The sequence below is a fragment of the Colletes gigas genome, unplaced genomic scaffold (genome assembly GCF_013123115.1).
Source record: "Colletes gigas isolate AHSC1104 unplaced genomic scaffold, ASM1312311v1 Colletes_gigas_Sc00005, whole genome shotgun sequence".
NCBI classification, from domain to species: Eukaryota; Metazoa; Arthropoda; class Insecta; order Hymenoptera; family Colletidae; genus Colletes; species Colletes gigas.
Window position 1 is genome coordinate 8264330 of NW_025106634.1, and position 24152 is coordinate 8288481.

General features: G+C 41.1%; 2 protein-coding genes across 7 annotated transcripts; both read right to left on the bottom strand.

Annotated features, from left to right (window-relative positions):
- Window positions 1-1523: 1523 nt before the first annotated feature.
- On the bottom strand, window positions 1524-7974 carry LOC122395447 (transcriptional repressor p66-beta). 6 transcript variants are annotated; one of them, XM_043393036.1, is made up of 9 exons: window positions 7770-7974; window positions 5088-5156; window positions 4415-4695; window positions 4045-4270; window positions 3521-3806; window positions 3286-3351; window positions 2606-3039; window positions 2216-2520; window positions 1524-2125 (listed from the first exon to the last, which is right to left on the bottom strand). In XM_043393036.1, the coding sequence occupies exons 2-9, from the start codon at window positions 5135-5137 to the stop codon at window positions 1869-1871; spliced, it is 1905 nt and encodes a 634-aa protein (XP_043248971.1). In that variant the 5' UTR covers window positions 5138-5156; window positions 7770-7974; the 3' UTR covers window positions 1524-1868. The 6 variants fall into 6 exon arrangements, with proteins under 6 accessions (XP_043248971.1, XP_043248972.1, XP_043248970.1 ...); XM_043393037.1 differs by having other exon boundaries at window positions 7508-7974; XM_043393035.1 differs by lacking the exon at window positions 7770-7974 and adding an exon at window positions 5406-5837.
- A 10981-nt stretch (window positions 7975-18955) lies between these two features.
- On the bottom strand, window positions 18956-23837 carry LOC122395437 (F-box only protein 33). Its single transcript, XM_043393015.1, has 6 exons — window positions 23419-23837; window positions 23033-23127; window positions 22364-22954; window positions 22014-22292; window positions 21742-21937; window positions 18956-21640 (listed from the first exon to the last, which is right to left on the bottom strand). The coding sequence occupies exons 1-6, from the start codon at window positions 23686-23688 to the stop codon at window positions 21509-21511; spliced, it is 1563 nt and encodes a 520-aa protein (XP_043248950.1). The 5' UTR covers window positions 23689-23837; the 3' UTR covers window positions 18956-21508.
- Between the last annotated feature and the right edge of the window lie 315 nt (window positions 23838-24152).

Below are 24152 nucleotides of genomic sequence, written 5' to 3' on the forward strand. Positions count from 1 at the left end.
CTGGCAACAATGATAAATGTTGACAATGATATTATTTCGATTTCTCTTACACAAAAAACACAGATCTTGATCTATTATGCGATCGTAGACGTTACTTTACGGTGTACATGTTTATATCAAGTATGAGTTGAAAATCTATCACGTAGTACAAAGAGAGATGATTATGCTATTTTTAGTTTATTAACTTGTATCATATACCGAGAAATATCAAGACTACAGTTAACTATATATTTAGTGATTCGGAAAATTCATGACCAAGATCGGTTAGCCGGAATCAATGAAATCAGATTATTAGTGGGTAGTGATGATAAGTATTGCTGGGACGTGTGCCGGAGATTTGTAACTCTTTAAGTGCAGATTCTTTTTTGTCTTTTCTTTTAGTAAGAGAGAGGATACGTTGTAAAAATTCGGCCGCCTGCCACTTTGAACCGGTTCGGTAAAACTTCGGATACATATGTACTGTTAAGATTTCTTTAAATACTTTTACATCGACGTGACACATGAAATCAATCGCGCTATCATTAATTTATATACCCTAGTTGACAGTTTCTTTCCTTTCTTTGTTTTCCTTTTATATATATATAATAATATATATAGAGATTTGAAACGTTCAATCGTCGGCAAATCTTTCGTTTACGTCTTTAACGCATCCTGCATCGATGTGAGCCAAAGTCTTATCATTATTATTATTACGAAGTTCCCTACGACGATTTGTGCGCGAATGACACTCGTGTCACTCTAACTTAAAAACATGCTGAATTATCGTTCTCTGTCTTGTATCGACGAAAAGAGAAAGAAATTACTATCACTCCCACATTCATTTGCTGACTATCACTGACACACACGCAGTTCTTACAAAGATCGGTTTTGTCGTAACTACAACTCTTTCTCTCTCTCTCTATCTCGCTCTCTCGTGTTACATCGCCTTAAAAATACTCACAGTTTTGAAGAAAATAAAGAGATATACACAGAGTACAGGTACCGCCGATGGTTGCAAATCATTCGAACCACCGACAAAGGTCGGCTTAATTGTAAGGGTCTACAAAAGATTCCACCCTTTTTTTTTTTTTTTTTAACTTTGTTGCTTCGCCACGTGTTTTCGTCCGTCGATTATCACTACTATCTTTAGATCAACCAATTCATATAATCACGTAACACTTATTACTGTCCTTAGTGCCTTATAAATGTCCATTTGGTTCTTATTTATATTATATATATATATATATATGTGTGTAATTATATATACATATATAATTGAAGCAATTAAATTCATTCGTGTGCGTCCAAGTTATTATGCACTTACTTGAATCCGATTGATTGACATATTCACCCAGTTTCCATTTGCAGTACTGTTAATACCAACACAGGGTAACGGATAAGAAAAGAAACTGGGTCCATTCGTTTAAAAACCAATTGATGCGTGAACTTTTCGCTGGTCTTCGCTAGTCGGAAACATTCTTTCGTTTCAAGCCACCAAACATTACGAATAATCGTGTATCAACGTAACTGAAAGCTTAGGTTTCTCAGAGAGGCAATTAAACCTTGAACCTCCGGGTAACAATAACATCACACTCACACGTCAATGCATATTCACAAATGATGGTTGGGTTTCCTCTTCGTAATATTACAAGAATTGTCTGTTGTCCGTTATTCCGGTTTGAGCTTCACTTTGCAATAAAGATACCAATCCAATCGATTGGTACATTATTTTAAGTGTATGGAAGGTGTGACTGTCGCGCACCATTAAATCCTTTTAGTACGATGTCGTGGAAAAAGAATACGAGAGTGTCTTGATTCTCTATATTCTCTAACACAGCTCTGCAGTTTTATTTATTTGCATTTACTGTTCGATCTTTAAATGCGTCTGGTTACGTTTTCCAATTGTGCGGGTGGGCTCGCGGTGGAGCTTGATTGCCCTGCGCCTGAGATGCTTGCGACGGAATCATGTCAAGCAAATATTGGCGTTGCAAATCTGCCGCTTGTCGTTGTAATTCTGCGAGACCTTTCCCGCCAGCCTGCGCCATTGCTAGCTGGTACGGATACAATATCGAGGTAAACGGTGGCATCATATGAGCAGGAAGAGGTTGATGAGGCGGCAAACCCGGTACAGGATTCTTTGCCAACTCTGGAGAAAAAAAATCAATTGCATTTATTGGTAAATGGCACTTATTATTCATACGAATTATAAAAAAAACTTTGAACGTTTTAAACTTACCTCTAAGCAACTGTTGCTGCAAAGCAGCTGCAGCAGCAGCATGGTGAGGGCTGAACTTCCCGCTTTCAGCCAATTTAACCAAAGGATGTTCTTGTAGTTTAGGTGCTGGTGGCGTTGGTGCCAGCGTAGGTGCTGGTGGTACTTGGGGTGGAGGGGCTGGTGGTGTAGCTACTCTCCTCGTAGGAGTAGCTGCTTTAGGAACTGGTTTTGGAGCTGGTGGATCTGGACTTGGGCATGCAGCTTGTGCCAGCCTTTGTTCTATCTCTTGTTCCTGCTGTAGTGCCTTCACGAACGCTGTTTTTAACCTACGAACACATTTATTCGTTCATTATCACGAGGAACATTATTCTAGGAAAAAGAAATTTCTTAAATTTATAATATGGTACGTACCGATTAGTGTGCTCTGCTTTTAGAGCTTTCTTAACGTTAGTTGTTACACAATGTTCACATATGACTCTAGGATCGCGACCTGCCGGAGGTCTCTGGAAAGTTGCATGCTGTCCTCTTGGGCCTTCTTTCTTGCCACCGGTGATAGGCTTCTCCCACTTCCACACAGGTGTGAAGTCCGTTTTACATTGGGTACACTCGAATGGTTCCGGAGGTGGTGGAATAGCTGGCTCTTTAGTAATAAAGTCAACCACATGTTCCAAACCCACCAAATATATGAACTCCGTATTGGAGGGATTTGGAACAAAGTGCATCTCCGGCGGTGGTGGTTTTGGGGGTGGTATCTGCAGCAACGTCTTTTCGAGTTGCTTTCTCAAAGCCAATTTAGCAGCCGCCTGACGTTGTGCAGGCGTCTGATTATCGTCCCTTGGTCTTTCCTAAATTTCAAAAACAAACATTACGTTCGCGCGGGAAGGATTATTAAACTTTTGTTTTTATGCTCGCTATAAAGCAATAAAATGTATATAACACGGAGAACAGGAGAAAAATAGATGGATGTATAATATAGTTACATACAGCAAAAGAAATTATATGGTGTTATTAGGATGGCAAGAAAACGATACAATATTTAATATATAGTTAGAGCGACAAGAGACTAAATATATTTTGACTAGTGGATATACCTGCTCTGAAATCACAGGTGTGCTTAAGGATGCGGTGGTTTTATTTTCTTGAGATCCAACAAGCAGCTTTGTGTTTACAAAAACACAGGTACGGTTATTTACATAGTTCACAAATATGACACAAATAGTGTATAAACAAATATCTTTAAAAATATGACATATAAATATGGTATTATGCTATATTTCAATTATATTCATTCGGAAAAAGTATGTTTAGAAAAAAAGTATATTGTACCTTACTTACTTGATGCGCTGGAGTCGGGGTTGGATCTTTCGTCGACCTCTCAGTTCTGTCTGCAGGTGCATGATAATTCGATACATTTGGTGTTGCACTAGGTGGCCTGCTCCTAGGATGTGGTGGTTGTGGTATGATCATATTAGGTAGTATTCCAGTACTGGAAGAAGAACTTCGAGCAGCTGTAGGTGGTAATAACATTCCAGGTGGTGGAGCATGTATACTGCTCCTGCTTGGTGCAGGCTGTCCCCTAAGTAACGGCGGTGGTGCTTTTACAATCCTATGACTGAACAAAACAATATTTTAATAATAATAAACAAGTAGGCGAATTTTGTATTTCCCTCGCTTTCGTGAAATTGCCGCGGTTATAATATAGGTGGCGACCTAACCCGTGGTATGTACAATAAATAGCGCAGACGAAGACTTGGAAAAGTAAATGAATGTGTATTTTTTTCCCGACCACGCCTCATCCATCGATTCTCTTCCTACTCGACATAATCTCCCCACAACTCTAGGAGTCTTACCTATGGGTTGCTTGTTGTACCGTGACTGGTGGTGGTAATTTGCTGGGTACTTTTGGTACAGCAGCAATGTTTTCTTTCAATTGTTGCGATTGCCGTAATTTTTTCAGCAATACCAGCTTCATTTCCTCAGATCTAAGTTCCTCCGATAATTTCCTAAGTGTTCTTTCACGTTCAGCTAATTCATCGGACGACAGTTCCTTTATTGGGGGCAGAGGTGGCATATCACCTAATAGATAGAAATTTTAAGTATTTGTTTCAACAGTATTAATAATATAGTACGTAGTACACAATATGCAAGTCGTATATATGTAACAGTATATTAGGCTATTATATCGAAACTATAAATAAATATGCTATTTTTATAGTTAACCTTCATCACTGTCTGCATTTCCATTCACGTAGCCATTTATCCTACGTTCATCTGGACTCTCCGCATAACTTATTTCAATTCTAGGTCTAAGATTTCGGCGTGTTTTCCTGTCATCTCCAGATTTGGGGGCCAGGATCCCCCTCGCTGCATTTTGAATATTACGTGCTTCTGGCATGTTGTTATCTAGATTAGGACTCGAAGAGAAATGAAGACCTAGATCTAACGGTACCCCTGCATCGCCAGAGTTAACAGTGATCGATGGTGAATTTCTTCTACCACTGCTACTGAAAAATATATAACATCACGGTACAAAAAATTAGTGGTAAAATGTTCAGTTCGACGGAAGATACAATATATATGGAACAATATACATTATATATGCAAATAAAAGCGAACAACCCAGTTCAACATAAAAACTTCTACTTGTCATTGGTGATAAGAGCATGTTTTTGCTAAAAGCTATGTTATTGCAAAGTATTGTAACACATTATGTACTTTCATTCTTGATAACTATAATGTGTAACAATAGCCCCATTTCATAATCACAATGACGTAAACAAAGAGCAATTTTGAATTGACATAGTTATTAAACAATTTCCTTTAACACGATATTACAGCCGAACGATGTAAAATACGACGAACAGGAAGAGAAAAAAAATTTCTTTAAATTTACCTAACACTCAAGTCCACCACCGCATCTCCGTCCAAATCCATGGCTTCCATTCTTTCAAATGCGACAACTCTACGAGAAAAAAAACACAAGTATTTATTAATAACTACGATTTATCTGGTGCACTTCAATTGGATCGATTTCAATAATAACGACACAGCGAACACATTCGCCGCGGGCGGAGGGAGGGTGAAAAGAAAGAAAGAAAGAAAAAAAAAACACTACAAAGAAGCCAACGCAGACGTGAGGCAGAGCGTTTCGCAATGCCGTGATTTGAAAGCGATAGAAAAGATTCGCCGGGAATAAAAATAACTGGGTTACCAAAATCTCCGTTCGAGCATTCCGTTCATATCCACCGGAGCATCGTGCTTCCCTCTTTTCTCCGTGCAACAACTCGTCTCGATCCGCGAGACACGCAATCACAACACAAGCAGACACCACCGGTAACAACGCGATCAGCTCGCGGACAAGAGAACGCGCGGTACAAGATCGCGTTTAGAGTTACAAGGCGGGCGATCGGCCGATATCCACGGAAGCAATGTCCTAACCTAACCTCCGCGGAATTCTAAAGACGTTCAGGAAGAATATATGTACGTTCGAGATCATGCACGAGGAGAATATTGGCGCGCTTTACAGGACCGCCGGCGGCACAGTACGCCGCGTGCCCTTCCGTTTTCTCTTTCTAGTCCAAGTTTTTCGCGAAGAAGTGGCGGCACGAGATCGAAGAATTGAATTTGATGCTTCGGAAGTGGCGTCTCGGCACAATGGCAGCTAAGCGTAGCGGTACAAGACTGTGGAAGGGGGGGGGGCCTGTACCGTGAGGGGAGAGGTACGGTCGCACATTAATTATTTCTCCCCTCACCCCGTCGACGGTCTACCCCCTCCACAACAGTCAGCCACTCACCCACACGAGTGGCATCGGAACGGGCTAGAAACCAATCTCTTTCTCTTTCCCTCGACCTCCCTCCCTATTTCTCTGCGGATTTTCCCGAATTTCGTCTCCGTACTTCTCCCTTGCCCTCCCCAGCACCTCCCGCACCCTTATGCCCTACGGGAAATCGATTTTTCGACGGAGTCCCCACTGCCGGCCTTCCCAGGCCAGAGGGACGAAGGAGTTACAATGTTTTTGCAACGTATTTGATATCGTCCACGCATCTCGTAATTACTATTGTATCGGTGAAACCGAGCGCGACCTCTAGGTAATACGACACTATTTACTACTCTCTTTTCCCGTGGTCGTAAACGTGCAGACGTGGATGGTATCGAGAGCGGTATTTCGTTACGCGCCTTTTTTCTTTTTTTTTTTTTTTCATTAAGGCGTTTTTCTTTTTAAACGTCGCGATTTCCGGTGAACAGAGCCTTCGGAGCATCCTAACGCGAAGGAATTAACTAGTTCACGGAGTTTCTCTCGGATCTCCCGCCTTGCACACTTTCCAGATCACGTGACAGAGTAGGGTCTCTAAACTCTCGAATTGATGTCACAGCATTTTTCATTTTCGTCTTACTACTTTGTTCGTCGAACGCCGGTGAACCGATAAGCAAATATAAATAATGCGCTCAATAACGGAGATTTTCTGTATTATTCATATTATTACGCAGTTATCTCGTCAAACTATGCATTTTACGCACACGAAATATAAATATATATATATATACTCTACAAATGTAAAAAGATCATGTTTTGTTACTTTTCAAATAAACGTTTTATTCGTACAACGATCGAGCAGAGAATTGTACGCGGAGTAAATAGCGAGGAATCCTCGAACCGGCACGGGACCTTAAAGCGACCTACGGCAATCTTACACTTTCTTCCTAACCTAATAAACGAGTGGCATCGTTGCGGTAACTCTACGAGCTAATCTTATCGTTGATCAAATTGTTTGATCGCGAACCAAATTGTTCGATCTCAAACAAAAGCACTGCTAGGTAGCTCGTGTTAAAAATGCCCAATTGAACGTGCAATCACCGTTATCGAAGGAATAGCGGAAAAATCACAAACGCAACAAACTCGCGGTAACACCGATTCGCATCAATTTCATGTCTCCGTCTTTTATCGTACCTCGTGTATTAATAAAGCCGCCGACACGAATCTGACGTTACGCTGAATCATCGAACGGAGATATCGAAATTTTGTTATTCGTATATAAAGGATCGAAATCCCGTACAGCTGCAACTGGATCGCGCAGACAATTCAAAATATTATGCCTCGGTGCCGAGCGAGCTGTAACGCGCGAATGCTCGCGGGCCTCGTTCGGCGACGTGCGACGCCAGCTCGCACGACGACGACACGCGACTCTATGTTTCCGCGTGCACAATGTATTTCCTACTACATTGATAATCGCACCTTCCCTGGAACGGAGGCACGGGAGTGTTTTGACCCCCACACGCCAACGCCTCCCGCGTTCAGGAAGGCACACACGTACCTGAGAGGAGGTCAGTCAATCGGAAAGCTGGCCCGAATTTGTGTAAATCGGTTCGGCATACAAATCAATTACACAAAGCGGACATGAACGGGCAGGCAAGCGGATAGGCAGACAACCAGGCAGCAGGCACACGCAGTTAGGCAGACAGTTAGGCAGGCAAGGCAGCCGGTTCGCTTTCCACTCCACTTCACTTCCACTCCACTACGATATATTACACTCTATACTATCGCTTACGTACAATGACATGGCGCACACCACGTACCGTAGTCAGTGTACGCGTACACTTCTCGCTTCCCTCCCTATCGCGAGCACACTTCACCGCCTCGCGACCGTGCACGCACGATTTCCGCATGTTTCCGTGAACCTTTTTCTTACGGCATACACGCGCATCGCGTTTACCATTATATATATGTACACATATAACCAAACGAATCACCGTCCACGAGAGAACAACGTACCGTCCGGGTTTGACGCGTGCCAGCGTTAACCGCGAAACGATCGTCACGAACGCGTATCCCAGACACAACCTTGAGCCGCTACCTTCCGCGCAAGGAGAAAAAATTCACACCGCCTCTGCGCAAAAATTAACGAGAGTGATTCAATATGGCGGCCTTGTCCGCCGTTGATGTCTTCCCCTCCTCCATCGCTCGTTTCGCCGGGCATCGTCGCCGTCGTCACTCCTCCCCTGCCCCTGTCCCAGTCTCTGTCTCTGTCTCCGCATCGGAGGTGTAACGCCGTGGAAGGGGGACGGGGTGAAAGAGGGGGGTAGACAGTGGATCTTGTCGCCCCCGTTGGCCCCCGGTATCGTTTGTCGGGAAAGCGCCGCCGCCAGCTACGGGGCTTACCGGAAGCACCCCACGGACTTTGTAAATGCGCTACGAAAGGGGCTTGACAGTCGTCTAAACAAATCCACGTGCTTCTGCGCATTCCCTTCTCTTTCGAACCTGCACCGGTAACCGCCAATCGGGCACTGGCCGCCTCGTATTGGAGGGCATTTCAAATCGGATTTCTTTTAACCACGGACTTACATCGAAATGAAAAATAACCGGTATTTTGTCGGTATTTCAGGCATATCAGTAATTGTTTTCCTTCTTAAATTTTATTATAATTTTCAAGATTCTTTTTTTATTATTTCTATTATTTTCAATTATGTGAAACAACGTTGAGATTCTCTGGAAATTTTTATACATTTTCAATCCTCTAGAAAAATGTACATTGGTCGAAAATTAAAATGTAGCTTGTACATACTTACACGATACAGTATGTTATCACTTGTGTTTGTATTATGGTAACTATACATATAATACTTTGTACTCAAAGAGAAATCATTATCGTCGTTCGAGTCCAGCTTAATATTAACTCACGTGATGATGCGTTAACACAACCGACAAGATAAGTAGTAATCGGATTCATGATAATAGAACGTGAGATTAAGAAATAACAGTTGAAAGCTAAATTTGAATAAATACAACACAAGTAACTTTCATTTAAACAAAACTGATTGGGTGTGGAAATAGAAACAGGATCGTTTTATGCCATGCACGATTTATTAATCGATCGATACATTTTTAAACATTCATTGTTACTTGCGAAAACATTTGATTTCTATAATCGAAGAAGTGATGTAAAAATCATAGACCGGCGTACAATTCTACGGGATTGTTGGATTGAAAAAATACTGATTACGCGATAGTTTCAACGGTTTTGCACGTACAAATGCTCGTCCGAGGCAATGTCCATGCAAAAGAAAAGAAACGAAAATGGACGATCGTTAACAATCCTGGACAATTACGACAGCTGCGTTACAATTAAAATCGATTTTCATCGTTCGTGACAAACGTCCAGATCGATCAAATTTTTTTATTACCGCCTACTGCGGTCTCGCCACGCTTCTCGCAATTAAATCGAAACAGCCAGATTTCACACGGAAGTAGAGACCCCGAGTTTCATCAAAAAATTGAAGGAAATCAGGGTTATCAGGGCTATGGAAGTGCTTTGGCCATCCCAAAAGATACACGACTGATCTCCAACTAGGCACTCGCGTCGGGACGAGACAAATGGCGGGTACGATTCCGTTGCAAGTATCCGTAACGCATACCGACGCAAGAAGCGAGGCGGTACAGTAGGCTCGTGGCCTTCGACGAGAACGAAGCGCCAAAGGGAGATCTTTGTCACGAACGTTTAGGAAAATCGGGTGCGAAATCTGGTCGGAATGACAACAGGCACAGTGCACGAGAGAATTTGCAAGTACACAACGCTGCAAGCAGAACGTTTCATACTGTGCAGCTTAGGTACCCTCCGTTCACAAGACGTGGCCGAATTAATAAAATCACTGGTGAGATCTTAAGCTCTAAGATCTCTATTTACCTAATTATCACTAGTCAACGACAAATACGCATTCTTTATCTAAGCAATCAACTCAAGATAACGTGATACAAAGACAAAAATATTGAAGACTGATACAAGATATACCTATTTTTAGAAAAACAAAACAAAAAAGGGATTTTCATCGCGTGATAGTATTAATTTGGTCGCGTCCGTACATCGGTTGGTAGACTTCACACACGGACAACCGAATCAAACTGAAATCAACATTCTCTAAACAATAAAATTTTATCGTTGTATTTTATTTGACCAGTCGGCGGGATAGGTTGAGCACCGCTGGTCCAAGCTGAAAACATTTCATCCGTATTAAAATTCTCGCGAGAGATCAAGGAAGTGGAACGTCTATAAACGTAAGAACGGTTTTCGGGCTCGTGTTTCGATATTAGCGCTTGTTCCAGTTGTCCTTGCGCGCGTGTACAACATCAAAACGATTTTACCGAAATAGATGGCCGGACAGATAATACGCTGAACGTATTTCGCGCTCGGAGATGCTTTCGACCGTTTCGTTGTCCATAATTTCCCGGCCACCGATTCGATCGCGCGGTAAAGAACATTATGGCAGCAAAACGCGTACTCGGCTCGGAAAATAGAAGTCGTTCAAGGTCACTTTCTCGACCGTGAACAGTGCGAGACGCGGGCCTCGCTTTCGCGCCGTTCTTGCGTTCTGTTCAACGGAGGTCACGTGACCGCAATTTTGCTCTTCTCCGCCACTCGAGCACAATGGGCGGGGCAAAAGGACGCGGTTGAACAGCGTGGTGGGGGAATCGTTCCTCGACGACCTTGAACAGCCAGTATTTCTCACGCGACAGCATACTCGTGAAGGCGTTTACTCTTGCACCGGGTAGCTTACAAAAATAATCGGGGCAACGAAAGGTCTACGTTAACCCTGCAATGCGTAATACTTTCCCAAATATTTCATTGACGTTATGTACAAGAAATTTACACAGAATCACTGTATTTTAAATTTGCGCCGATATAAATATGCATAATTGCGCACTGAAGGGTTAATCTCCGACGTTAACATTAATAGCAACATCACGTCGATAGTTCGACGATCCTCCTCGACTCGTTCTACGCGTACACGGTTGCCTACCATCGTTTCCACGCATAATCGCGCAAAGTTCAACGAACTATCACGTCAAATCCTCTCGTGGCTGGTTCAGAAGGCAGTCTGGTAATTTCAGACACAAAAAAGAATTCTTTTCGAATTTTGTACCGAGATTCGAATCCTAAAAGCGTCGTCCAGAGAAGATCACGATAAAATTGGAAAATTGACGACGCTATAGAGTATCGAACCGAACTTGTGTTTTAACGTTCATTTTGCTATACAGCTATCTCGGAAAGTGTTCGACCGATCGACTTGAAATTTGAGTATGTTATAGAAAAATGTATCGGTTATCGAGACAATCACGGTCTACCAATCTATATTAATAATCTCTTTCGTCTTTGCGTTTCAAGTCGATGGTTTATCCGAATCCGTGCACATCGTCGAAATTTTTATGCGTATCGTGTTGTGCGTGAACAAATAGATAAGGTGACCAGACTGCCCTCTTAAGATCAACTTTGGGTTACGCGCGCTTTCGAATATTCGTCGATAAATCCGTTCGTTTTGTCGCTGTGTTTCGTTACATTCAATTATCCGCGACTCTTTCGGTGCTGCGAGTGGTTTAATAAGCGTAATTTTCGGTCTGCGCGGCGCGTGCGGAGAACGCGCATAGGCGTTGCAATAACACGGTCGACGTATACAGTTGGCGGGTTCTCCGCACGCGTAGTCGCGTCGACGACCAAGTATCAACACCGAAAAAGTTCACCCTCTCGCTACGGCACGATTCGACCCCACGGGTTCACAGATCGTAATTATTTCGAGCATTTGCCCTATCGATATTAACACATTAGAGTACGCGTGCACACAATCCTCCATTTGGACGATGAATTCGTTCGAAACTCCTCTGTATAAATCATATCGTATAAATACAATCTATTGTAAAAAGAAAGATCAGTCCCGGAGTTCAGACGAACCTCAATTAAAGGCCTAAAGCTAACTTGAGAAGCCTTTTCCTTTTTTTTGCAGCATCGCACGGAAGTATAAAAAAAAGTATGAGATACAGAAAAATTGCATATAAAAGTCTTGCGCGGAGAAAAATTCTCAATTAAAAAGTCTATGAGAATATCGAAGTATTTTTGATTAAAAAAATTCAGCCCTTTTACTCGATCCAGCAAATGCACTTATACAATTAACAATAAGTTATTAAATAAAATTAGAAAATAGTATAAAGTTATTTACACGAACCATTTTCCAGGATAAAAAGAAACTTTTTTTATACTTCTGAATAGTTAGATTAAAAACTTAACAAACAGCTTCGTTGGTTTCGTCGTAGATCAGTCATTGGTAGCGGTTAAAGTGAATTTCAAATTGTTATATAATTTTTTCAGACTAAGGTCTATTTTCGTAAATCTATTTTTACAGTACCGAAAACCTCCATTGTTATATTATAATTCGTACTATCCTATACTCGCGACGACTATTAAACGATTTAATTTATATTTGTCTATGTAACTTATACAATATCTATATTATATAAACTATATAATATCATATTGTAACACGTAATAATGTATAAATATATAATACATATAATATAGATATTCAGAGAAATACGATACTATAAATTCTCCATTTATTTTCAATTGCATTTCATAGAAATAAAACCAACATTGTTACGAGCAAAGGGTGGCCGAATTATCAGTTAAGCGTATCGTAAGTACGTTTTTAAATCGATAAAACAGTTATTCTCGATGGGATAAAAATTACCAGAATAGTGTTCAACATTTGTTTAAATTTTCGTACGAAAATCAAAAATATTCGATAGTTCGTTTGGGTGTCGAGGGTGGTTCTTGTGAACGCTAATAAATTTTTCCAAAAATATTCGATTTCACATATATTCGCTATTTTGATACGTTGGATCTGATAATTTGGCCACCCACTACGACTACGAGCCAAAAGTCAATACGAAATTGCACCGTTCTTTTGAAACGTTCACCAGTACCGGAAGCAATTCTTTTAAAAATCACCAACGATCTCTAATGTGTTAATCGTCGCAATTAGAAAAATTATTGTATAGCAATCTCGTACGATGGTATCAGGTATCGAATCATTTGTCCGTTAATTCGAGAGAAAATGGAGGCGAGCTCCTCGTAGCGAAAGAGTTTGTGTCAGTGATTTCCAAACATTTTGGAAGGCGCTCCTCTAAAACAACAAAGTAAAATTTCTGTGCACGGAACAAGTGGTAGATTTAAAACGATGCGATAAAATTATGCTTTAACGGTCCGTCGAAGAAAAAAACGTTCACGTTTATCGCGTTTCTCTCGTTACAAAATTTTTATCCGCGCCCTCCATTTTGGTGCACACTGGTTCATACGGTACAAGGCGCAACACCTGTTGTTAGACGCAGTCCCCGTTTCGATATATCTTACAAAATAATTGTACCTCGGTACAACGCAACGTCGTTCTCATTACTCATTTATTCGTCCCCCTTTTCTTCTAGATTTAATAATCGCAACATTGTTAATAATGATAGACGGCTATCGACATCGACATTTACAATCCGCGTTGGTCACCGAACTTCCGACATAAAGGAAACACATCCAGCGAAAGTCGGCTCCGTGATCGATTCGGTCAAAATTAATCCGAGCAACGACCCCGAGGACCCGGGAAAAAAAACGTCCCTTCAAGCGTTGTTCACACACGCACGCACACACATATATATATATATATATAATATATATATGTAATATACTCGTTCAGTTAGTTTTATCATGGATTAAGTAAAACAACATGGAAAACAACGCGATATATGCATAATACGAAGAAACACGCAGAGATTGGTTCCTCTTAAGACGAGACTAACATTAAAGACTCTCCTCTCGTTTCCTATTCGTTTCTCTCGTTAACTCTTCGCCGCGTTCGGCGCAAATTCCACGCTCAGGGCTAAACACGCTTCGCGAACGCGTCACTAAAATTACCTAATTTAGATCTAAAATCGTTTATCACAAAAGAAAGACTTTGTAGCGATCGAAAGCAAAAACAAGGATATGGTATTGGAAAATGAATCGAAAGATCTCGTTAACACACGTCGGACCAACGACCCAGCCTATGAGTCAGTCGTTTAGCAATGCACGGGTCGAAACAGAAGTACGTGAAAAAAAGGTATCGGCAGCTACTGAAGATCAGAATTTGTCCAATTTCGCTGCTGAGAAATAGTTCTGTAATTACGTGTTGGTCTTCGATGTGTTAACATCATGTTCCCCCCCCCCCCTCCCCCCTAAAAAAAAAAGAAGAAATAGAAGGAAGAAATACAAATTCATGCGCATAGAATCGCACGTCGCGCTGCCTCCCGATGTTAAACCGATGAAACTATCGTAGAAACTGCGCAGTTGGCGGGTTAAGATGGACACTAGATCGCGTCGAATGAATTCAACGACACACGAGAAAGTTAACAGGTGCACGTAATATACGCTCGACACGCTGGGAAATCGTCTAAAAAAAAAAAATATATATAAAAGAAACAACGACAACAGCACGACGACAAACACTATGGCTCCGTCCTCCTAACGCGTTTGCGACATCGAGTCTCGCTGAACGCGTATAAACCCATACGAAAACATCTGTCCACGCTCGAAAGGATCCAAGTCGCTCGAGATTAACGCGTTAAAAGGACAACGACTTTTTTTCCGCTATTTTGTTTCATTTTTTTTCTTCCTTAGATACGTTACAGAACATTTAGAAAGTTACGCGTGTCTTATCGGTGTGTCGTGTGTCGGGTGCTAGGTGGGTGGTTTCGGAGTGCGTTAACGGGTCGGAACACGTTGTGCCTAAGACGACTAAATTGCATAACGCGAATAACGGGCGAACCGGTGGCCACGTTGCATCCATCAATTCGTGGCAACGCGAGGCGTCCCCGTGCCCTCTGTTCGTCCTTGCGCGCGGCACAGAGTCGGGACGAATTTTATTCGGACACCCGACAACCCCGCGGAACCAACGCGCAGCAATATTTCTCGTAACGGTTCACTCCATCGAACAGTTAAAATTTGATTCGTTCCAAATGTAAAATTTGATAAATTGCCGTGCACGCGATAAAGTCTAACGTTTCCTTTCCGCGATGAAAAAAGAAAATCGTAAACCTTTCCACTTCGTAATTCTATTTCCGATCGTCGAGTCGATGCACGAAACATTGAAATAACCGTCGACCGCGGAAGGTTAAACGTTGCCACTTCGCGGGAACATCGATGACACCGGCGCACGCTAGCTCGTGAGAACGAGACCGACCGAATATAATTTCGCGTCGTGTCTATCGTGGACGATCGCAGCGAGACGGTCTCGGAGCGTTACTTCCCGGAATCGGAATGTTGAATTCCAACAGTTGCCCACATCGAGCCTGAAGCGATAATCCGATTACACGGTCGAGGAATCTTTCGCGAGGATAAATATGTTATCCTCACCCGGCGACCAAACTTTTTTCCGTGCGTTTAATATTTTTTTTTTCTTTCGTTGGCGCGAAACGTTGACGATCGCGAGTCGCGAGGAGCGTAAATTGCGATTCCAACGGGGGCACGATCGCATTTAAAAACTACTATAATTGCATCGTTGGCAGATGCGCGCGCACGCATCTCTAGAGCTAGGTCTTACGTTCCATTTAAACCATGAACTTATTATCAACAACGAGATATTCACTTTGGGCCCGGTTACGTTTGTTTCCATTTTCTTTTCTGCTCCCCCATCCCCCTATCCCTCATTTCGTGTGTGGTACGCGATTGTTGTTTCCCTATTCGTGGAAGATATTTCTCGGCGGAATTCGTTCCGTCTTATCTCGCGATTCAACGATAAAAAATAGCTTGCTCGCGTATTGACTACCCCAGCCCTTAAACTTATATACACCTAACGCTGTTTTGGTAATATCTTTATAATAATATTGTTACGTATCGATCGAGGTGTGCGCGGTCTTCGGAATATCGTTCTCCGCCCGTGTGTCCTTCGATGTGTCAGCCAGATTATTCCGAAACAAAATTGCCACACGTGCCGTGCGTTTATCTGTATCCCTTATCGAGGCTGTATCGAAAACAAAATGTTACCGGTGAGGCAAACGCGACTAATTTCGTCGCTTTTAATTTGTTCGACTTGTTCGTTTGCAACAGTCACAAAAGTTTTGTATAAAGTTTAACATTAGATTTACGGGCATTATTATTTATTGATACCTTTCATGTTGACGATTACCTTACAATACGATTTTTCTTTTAAGTAGAATAATGTATTCTAAAATTCAACGTAAGTTGTTAAAAAATAATATTTACGCGTCCTGCAATTTTAAATATGGAATCAGACATCAGGCTTCCGTAAATCTAGTGTTAACAGAGACTTGTACCGTCGAATATGAACATCCACGAAAAAAGCCAGCGCAGTGAACGCGTTAAGGCCACCGGAGGTGTTATTCCCACTGTATCGCCATTGTATCTCTCGCTGGCGCGCGCTCTCAGTCCCCCAAAAACAGAGAGGCAAGCTGGCACAAAAGTAAAACAACACTTGTCTCGATAACGGATGAAAACAGATCCATAGCACGTACGATCTTTTTTTTTTTTGTAGTTCGAAATAACCTTGCCGAGCACGCAGAAAAAGTTTCGTCACTCACTGCGCAGGACAACCTCTATAGCAATCACACACGGCGGTAATAAAAAAAAATCGAGAACGTATCAACGTCGCAAGAATTACCCGCGTTGATTTTTCTATTCTTTTTTTACGTTAAATCGAGTCTGCGCGTCGCCGTTTGCAATTATTACATTTCTACGCGTTCGAATCGATATATTCATTTTCCCTATCCGTAAAAGATATCTTTTTGTTCTCGCCTCGTTAAGTTTCCATCAACGCGGAATCATCGTTACCAATTCAAGTTTATTTACCGCCACGTTTCACGCCCGCCCCTTTCGATTGGAATGGATTATACACGTACTTGTAAATTATATATAGATAGATAGATATAATATGTATATATAAAAAAAAAACTGAAGAAGAACATTGCTGGTGCTGTGTCTCTGAACGCGTTTACAATCCCATAAACAAAAACGAATCAACGAACGAGTCAACATCGAACCGAACGCTTCTTTTTTTTTTTTGTTTGCGCGAGTGTTTTGTTCATTCGTGATGCCAGTTCTTCGTTCTATTTCGTACTTAAACCGTGTAAAATATTTTTCTTTTCTCGTTTTTAGGAACTTATAAATACTACTCGTGGCGTACGACGTCCTGACACTAATCCTGAGGTCACGTGGGTCTGTCGAATTCGCGTCTTCGTATACGATCGAAAGGAACACGTATCATCGATCGAATAGATCATTGGATTCCCACATTTTTCTTCCATTTACAATCTGCTTGTTCTTTCAACCACGCTCTGATGACCATTCTTTGCTCGAAATCATTTACTCAAGGTACTGGATTAATCGTAGCGGCGTTACGACGTTTCGTAAACACACCCGGCAAGATTACTGCAACGTAACCTCTGTTTCACGCGGTTTCGTGTGGAATGTCGGAAATTCACTTAAGCAACGTTCGAGTTTAAAATGTATAGTCCCCCGATCGTTAAACAGTGACGTAACTTTGTAAAGCGACCGCTCGTTGAAACGGATTTTCACGGTTGCATCCTTCCGTTAGGATCGCAAACATAGTATAAGCGTTCGTTCATCGAAACCCACGAAAATCAAGCGTCGATCGAACAAGGATGTCAAGACGGTACCCACTACAATAGTTAGACCGGGCTATCTCGTCGAAAGACTGTCTCCATCTGTCGTCGATTAGTCACACGCACGACGAACATTTACGCACGATAGATCTAAAAGCGCATCTAAACGTTTCATAGGAATTGCAAGTCTCCCGCATCATTTTCCTAATACATACACAGGGTTCCGTCTTTTTCACTTCTCCCCTCTCCCCCTCTGTTTCGTAGTTTTTTTTTTCTTTCGTTAAACGCACGCTTGTTCTCTTACGCCATCATCTCTCGAGCACCCATTCTAAGATTTTACATTTTTTTATCACAGATGTTTTGTTCTCGATTTATCGACGCCCCTAATACCTATACGGCCCGTTTCGATAACATTAAATCAGGGACATTTGTCATTAGTCTTTTTTTTTTCCCTGTTCCTCCATAAACGTTCTTCGTTTAGAGCATTTTCTCTCCGGTGTTTGTTCACCTCGCTATGCCGACGCGATATCACGATCACAGCTCTCGTCTTGCCGTCGCGCGCAAGAATTTACACGATTCACACTAAGGCCTGCCTTAGTACAAAAATATACATTCGCTTCTTAAAAAATAGATCTTAGCATTCTGTACTGGCTACCGTTCGTTTGATATTTTACAGTATTTTGATTCTTGGCAGGCTGGCTTAAAGGTTAGTTATTAATCGGCTACGAGAACCGCCGTCGAGCGAGCTTTTTTTTGTTTTCGTAACGGGGGCGTTTATCCGATCTAAACACTAGCTGACGCACCATCCCTTCCTTTTTTTTTTTTTTTTTTTTTTTAGAAAACGACGCGCATATTCATAAAATTGGCGTTCCGCGTGGCTCGATCGGAGGCGAATCGACGAGGGCCGCGAGCTAAGACGGAAAGCTGAATACGGTAATGAAAGGAGACCGTTTAAAGATGGGCCAACTATATCGAGACAAGCGCTATCGATGGTACATCGATGGGGAACAACAACGATTCGGTTTTCGACGATTACGCGAACGATGCTTTCCGTTTAGTCGACATAGTCCTTTTCTTTATGAATATGAGGTCGGACGTGGCAACGTGCAGCCCGCCTAACCTGTTTTCTTTTTTTTTGTATACCATAATCGGCAGGTAATATTATCGCGTTTATCGATATTACACGTGTAGTAGTTGGGTTGTGCCCTTACGGTTAAGCGGTGGCTGCACGAGTTGCCTCTCTTCTACGACTTTGTACAGAGGATTCGCAGAGATGGTACTACGTATCACCTGATTACCTGTTTTTTTTTCTTTTTTGTTGTGTTCTTTTTTTTTTTTCATTACTCACCGGATATTATTTTCGTTATATATCCGAACGCATATCATTTTTCTCGTTTTAATTTCGTTCTCTCTCATACGCTATCGTTTTTCGCAACGTCATATATGTTCTTTCACACTTACTCTCTCTTTCGCTCTTTAGATTCACACGCCGGGCACCGTGCCCGCGAGTATACTGCTTACGCGGGACTTCGTTCAACAGAGAAAAAAAGAAACACGCACGAAGAGAAATAATTTAAAAAAAAAAAAAAAAAAAAAAACAATCTCCCCCCACTGTTCTTAGTAAATAAAGTCTGGCTCGTTCCGCACAGCGTTAATGGTCAGCGAACAACAAAGTGGGTCACGATCGCATTTGTTCGCGAGGATTCGTAGCATCGAATAAACAACGGGTTACGTTCGTTAAGAATTTTTTTTTTTGTTCTCCTGACCCCCTAAACAATACACGCGCACGGTATACGAAATGAAAGGGCACGAGCATACCTTAACTAGTTGATTATTTTTTGGCGATACACCGGGCGAATCGCCGAAAAAATATCCATTAAGGTGACTACGATTATTTTCTTATGGTGGCTGTCGCGTGTCAGATTTGTTCGATAAATTTACTCTCACCGCGACTCAGGTACATATTAAGGCCCGTTCATCTTGTATAGCGGCAATAGAATCGTTTAAAAAAGAAATAGTCTTCCTCGCGTTTGTGCCTAGCTCTCAATCGAACCTCGTATTATCTGTTTTCTCTCTCTCTCTCGTTCGAACAAACGTCTATTATATTACTTCGCTCGCTCTTCATCCTCTTCCCTGTTTTTTTCATTTAAATTCGGGTGCGCAACTCCGCGATTTTTGCGCGTGTCCAATACTTCTTTTTTTTTTTTATCCTTTTCTTCGTTCAACGCACGAATGTATGTACAGAAACCACATATATATATAAAAAAAGAAAACAATGGTATACGTGACTACAAGTACGATACACGACGATGTAATTAATTAATTATACAAGAGCTCGAGGAAAATAATGTAAAGAACTCCTCGGAATAATAAACTGTTTACGGTGGTGGTTTTGTTGCTGTTCTTGTTTTGGTATTTCTTCTTTGTGTTATGGATCATTTTTAAACGTTCGAAATCGTCATTATTAATCGCACGACAGAAATAGATGCGCTCGGCATCCAAATATTAACGTTTAAAGTTCGATAGATAATACAGATATACATACATATACACATACACGATTAGCAGCTAATTCCCTCTGATTTCTTTATAGATAACTATATTTGTGTTCGTTTCCAGCGGTCGCTAAGAGCACGGTGAAGAGGACGGTACTCGGAGGTCGTACAGGTCTCAAAGAATCACAATATTTCCTCCTAACGCGAGATACGGAGCTCTTTATATTAAAACTGACTTACGTACCACCCAAATCAACCGCACTCTTCTCGGCACACATTCATTTAATATTTGTACAAAAGCGTCCGATTGGTTTTGGTATTAAAAATAACCTCGGAACGCTGTTACGACTTCATACTGAGTGCATTATTCGTTATATCTGCGCAACTCGATTAAATTCTTTCGCGAAGTCTTCACCATTTTTAGTTACTCATTCTTACACTGCATTCTCTTGGCGCTCGCTTGATCTAAATTCCCATAGAATTGGAAAAATATCTGTTAACATGTTTCTACTTACATACGTTTGGAATTTCGTTACGCTTTCCAGTGGAACATCGTGAGATCGGCCCCTTTCTTCTTTTTCTTCTAGTCTCACTCTTCATTTTATTCTTTTATTTTTTTTTTCTTGGTACGATGATCGCCTCTCATTGTAGCGCATATTGCCTTAATTTCTTTCAATATTCACTTTTCCTGCGATATTAACAGGTGTACGTCACGCGTAAGGTCTGTTTAGGAAGACCCTGATCGTCTTGCGATGCTTATTAATTCTTAGTATCTACCAAGAATATTGTTATATTTTTATATAATATATATACGTTTCTTTTTTTTTCTTTCTAATATTCATTGGTGAGAGGAACGATTATTAATAAGTATATTGTTCTTAAGCTGACCATTTCAAGATCACCACTGTTTGCCAATAGACTCCGTTAAAAAAGGCTTCTCGTGAAAAGCCATCGTAAATCGTTTCGTTCTCCGTTTCGATAGACGAGGAAATCATCTCATTAGCAGAGGTAATTCATACTTAATTTGGGTACCCCCATCACGGACTCAAGAAAGACATAGTCAATTATGGCTTATCACGTTCTTAAGTGAACTGATAAAATCATTGTAAAGCAGGAGAACTTGTGTGCGTTTTTACCCTCGCTATTTACACATTGGAACTGTGTGATTCTTACCTGACAGCGTTAACCATTTAGTTATTGATTTTTAGTTTACGAAGTTTTACACACGTTCACTGTTTGATGTATCATTCATAGTTCCCGTAAAAAACAAATCTTATAGAAAAATAAAGGATATAACTTCGTAACTTTACTTCTGAGAATGTAGCTCGCCCAGAAATTGTTGGAGATGTCGGTGAATGATACTGGGGAGTAATATTTTCTTGGTGTGCATTCAAAAATTACTTTTGGTCACGAAGGACCAATGGCATAATCACGTCTCTGCTGTCACCTTTAAATGAATTCTTTACAACCGCAGGTAAATCTGCATCTCTTAAAGGTTCCCACCGATAACCCATTATCTCTTGTATTTCCTATGTACATAAAATTGAACGAAATATATGTACAAAATAATGCAAGTAGTTACACGATATACAACTCATAAGTATCAAAAGTATTAAATATGAAAGCTTACATGTGTGATACTTTCAGCCTTGTGCCAAGATTCATTGTAGGATGCAATGTCTCTTTGTGCAAACACTAATGACTTAAGGGTGCATCCTCGTAGACGTGCAATAGCTAACAAGTTTTCTTGGTAGTATTTGTGGCCTATGAATACAATTTCCACAAGTTTGGTACACTTCCATGCAATAAATACTAATGGATCAGGGCTGCAGTGAAATAATAAATATGCCAGTTAATGGAAAAATTGAAGATCGCGATGTAACGCAAAATAATTCAACTTGCCTGTCGGGTTCGGTTGGATCGCAGGTTGCTGGCAAGGTTCGTCTAGGATCGCAAGTTGCTGGCAAGGTACGCGTAGGATCCATCGAGTCGATCCATATCAAAGACTTTAAACTAAGGTGATACCACCTGGATAATAAAAGCAACGCTCTGATGTTAACATCCTCACAGAATAACACTTTTAAGTGCGTAAGAGGCATGGAACGACGAAGTATATCCGAGTGCAACATGTCAATGCCAACATAGGAGTGTATAAGATTTAATCGTAGCTCACATTTTGGACTAAAATTAAATCACCCTTTAATTTACTTCCTTGTAACGAAGATAACAAAATAAATTACGCTGCTACTTACTTTTTTTGAACAAAAACTTGCCAAGCATTGTCGGTTGTTCCCGCGTAATGTCTGTCCCAACGATGCACGTGAATTACGAGCCTTTCCATGGTGCCAGTATCTAATGCTTTCAGTAAAGAATCGCTCACAAAATCATAATCCAGAGTCAAAATGGACAATCTGATGAATGAGTTAAAAAAAAGTTCAGAATCGACTCCAAGTTCCAAAAAATCATAATTGTCAGGATCGTCTCTGACGGATGCCAAACTGAGAATCGTTAGATGTTTGGCGTGATGCTGACGTAAAGATTCTAAAATTACACCAGCGCTGGCTGTTAATTCTTCTATGCATCCAAAACTTAAGGCTTCCAAACGATTAGCTGTTTCAATAATTTTTACAAAAGGCTCTATCAATGATATCTTGTACTCGTTAATGTTCTTATCGTCTTTGTAATCGATGAAGCTGCTGCTAAATTCCAAAAATAATTTACGTAGTTGCCTGTTACAACTTAACTTCTTCAAGATGGCTAATGTGTCATCCGCAACATTGTTCGGCGTATCGCAGCATATTATAGCTTCGTGCACGCTTAGTCCAAAACTTTCAGCCAAAAATCTGCGAAAACAACGGATAAAGAAGGTGCAAATATCGTTCGGTTGATTCTGATAACGAACGGATAATAAGTTTACGTACCGAGCCCATGAAATACTGTCTTTGTATTCGAGAGAAAACGTGATTTTTTTCCAAAAACTAGGATGAAATAAAGCATACCTCCAATTTCTACAAACCTGCGGAAATTATATTCGAACGAATTATTTATACCGTACTAACACTGTTATTTTGAAAAGTCGCTACCAACGCCTGACAGTTACTAAAATAGATACACGAAAGGTAAACAAAGAATAAATATGCGGTATTCGCGAAAGGAACCAACGAACGATCGGTCGAAGTGTACGATAGACGAAATAACAAAAAAAAAATATAAATAAATAAAAGAACAAGACAACCTCGCGGTTTGATTACCCACTGTGTCGGGTCAGAATTTTAACAGCTTTGGCGAAACAAAAATTCAAGAATACCTGGGAGGCTTTCAACCGACTGTTGTGAGGCAAATACGAAAATATTTCTTGTAGAATGACACTAGGCAGATTATTCCAGCATGGATTATTGTCCTCTTGCGCCATTTCTGTCGTGCGATTTGCATCTTTGTAGGGCGAACAGCTGTTTGCCTTCGTCGAAGACAGCTGCCCCTCGCACTTTCTTGACGTTGCCTTCTCTGTCGCGTCACTCTCTTCCGAACATGTTAACTTTTCAAAATATACAACACCCCCATTTCCAGCGCGTATCATGTTTTTATCAGTACTTGGTGACCTATATTCTGAACTTTCTCCACGGATCCTTCAGTTTCGGCCACCCGTTCCAACGAGGCGAGCCTTCTACGAATCAAAATAAGAACCCGACGTTTATTGCGCCCGACTCGTAACGTCCAACCTCTCCAACTGCCGTTCACATACGTACATACGCTCATACGCATGGACGCGTCAAATTCTTCTCTCTCATTGGTCAAATACCTACGCACGTCGATCTATATGTATCTCACTACGTTTTGACAATATACACAAAACTTGTGCCACGGTGGGGGATGTATTTGTGTGCTTAACGGCGCACAACTGTACAAATTTTTTTGTACCAAATTATATAAATTTTTTATTTTTCAACCAAAAGAGATATACTGGCATATACAATATCTAACTACTACAAACAGTATCTAACTACTAGACTGTTTTATTATCGTGTCAAGATTGATTAATAA

Excerpts from the sequence above, each read along its gene's own strand:
- LOC122395437 (XM_043393015.1), bottom strand. The coding sequence starts at position 23,688 with ATGATACGCGCTGGAAATGGGGGTGTTGTATATTTTGAAAAGTTAACA. Across the intron at positions 22,293-22,363 it reads CAAGTTTTTGTTCAAAAAAA|TCCAAAATGTGAGCTACGAT; the intron begins GTAAGTAGCAGC and ends ATTTAATTTTAG. Across the intron at positions 21,938-22,013 it reads GATCCAACCGAACCCGACAG|CCCTGATCCATTAGTATTTA; the intron begins GCAAGTTGAATT and ends ATTTCACTGCAG.
- LOC122395447 (XM_043393034.1), bottom strand. The coding sequence starts at position 5,137 with ATGGAAGCCATGGATTTGGACGGAGATGCGGTGGTGGACTTGAGTGTT. Across the intron at positions 4,699-5,087 it reads GTGGTGGACTTGAGTGTTAG|TAGCAGTGGTAGAAGAAATT; the intron begins GTAAATTTAAAG and ends TATATTTTTCAG. Across the intron at positions 2,521-2,605 it reads AAAGCAGAGCACACTAATCG|GTTAAAAACAGCGTTCGTGA; the intron begins GTACGTACCATA and ends ATGTGTTCGTAG.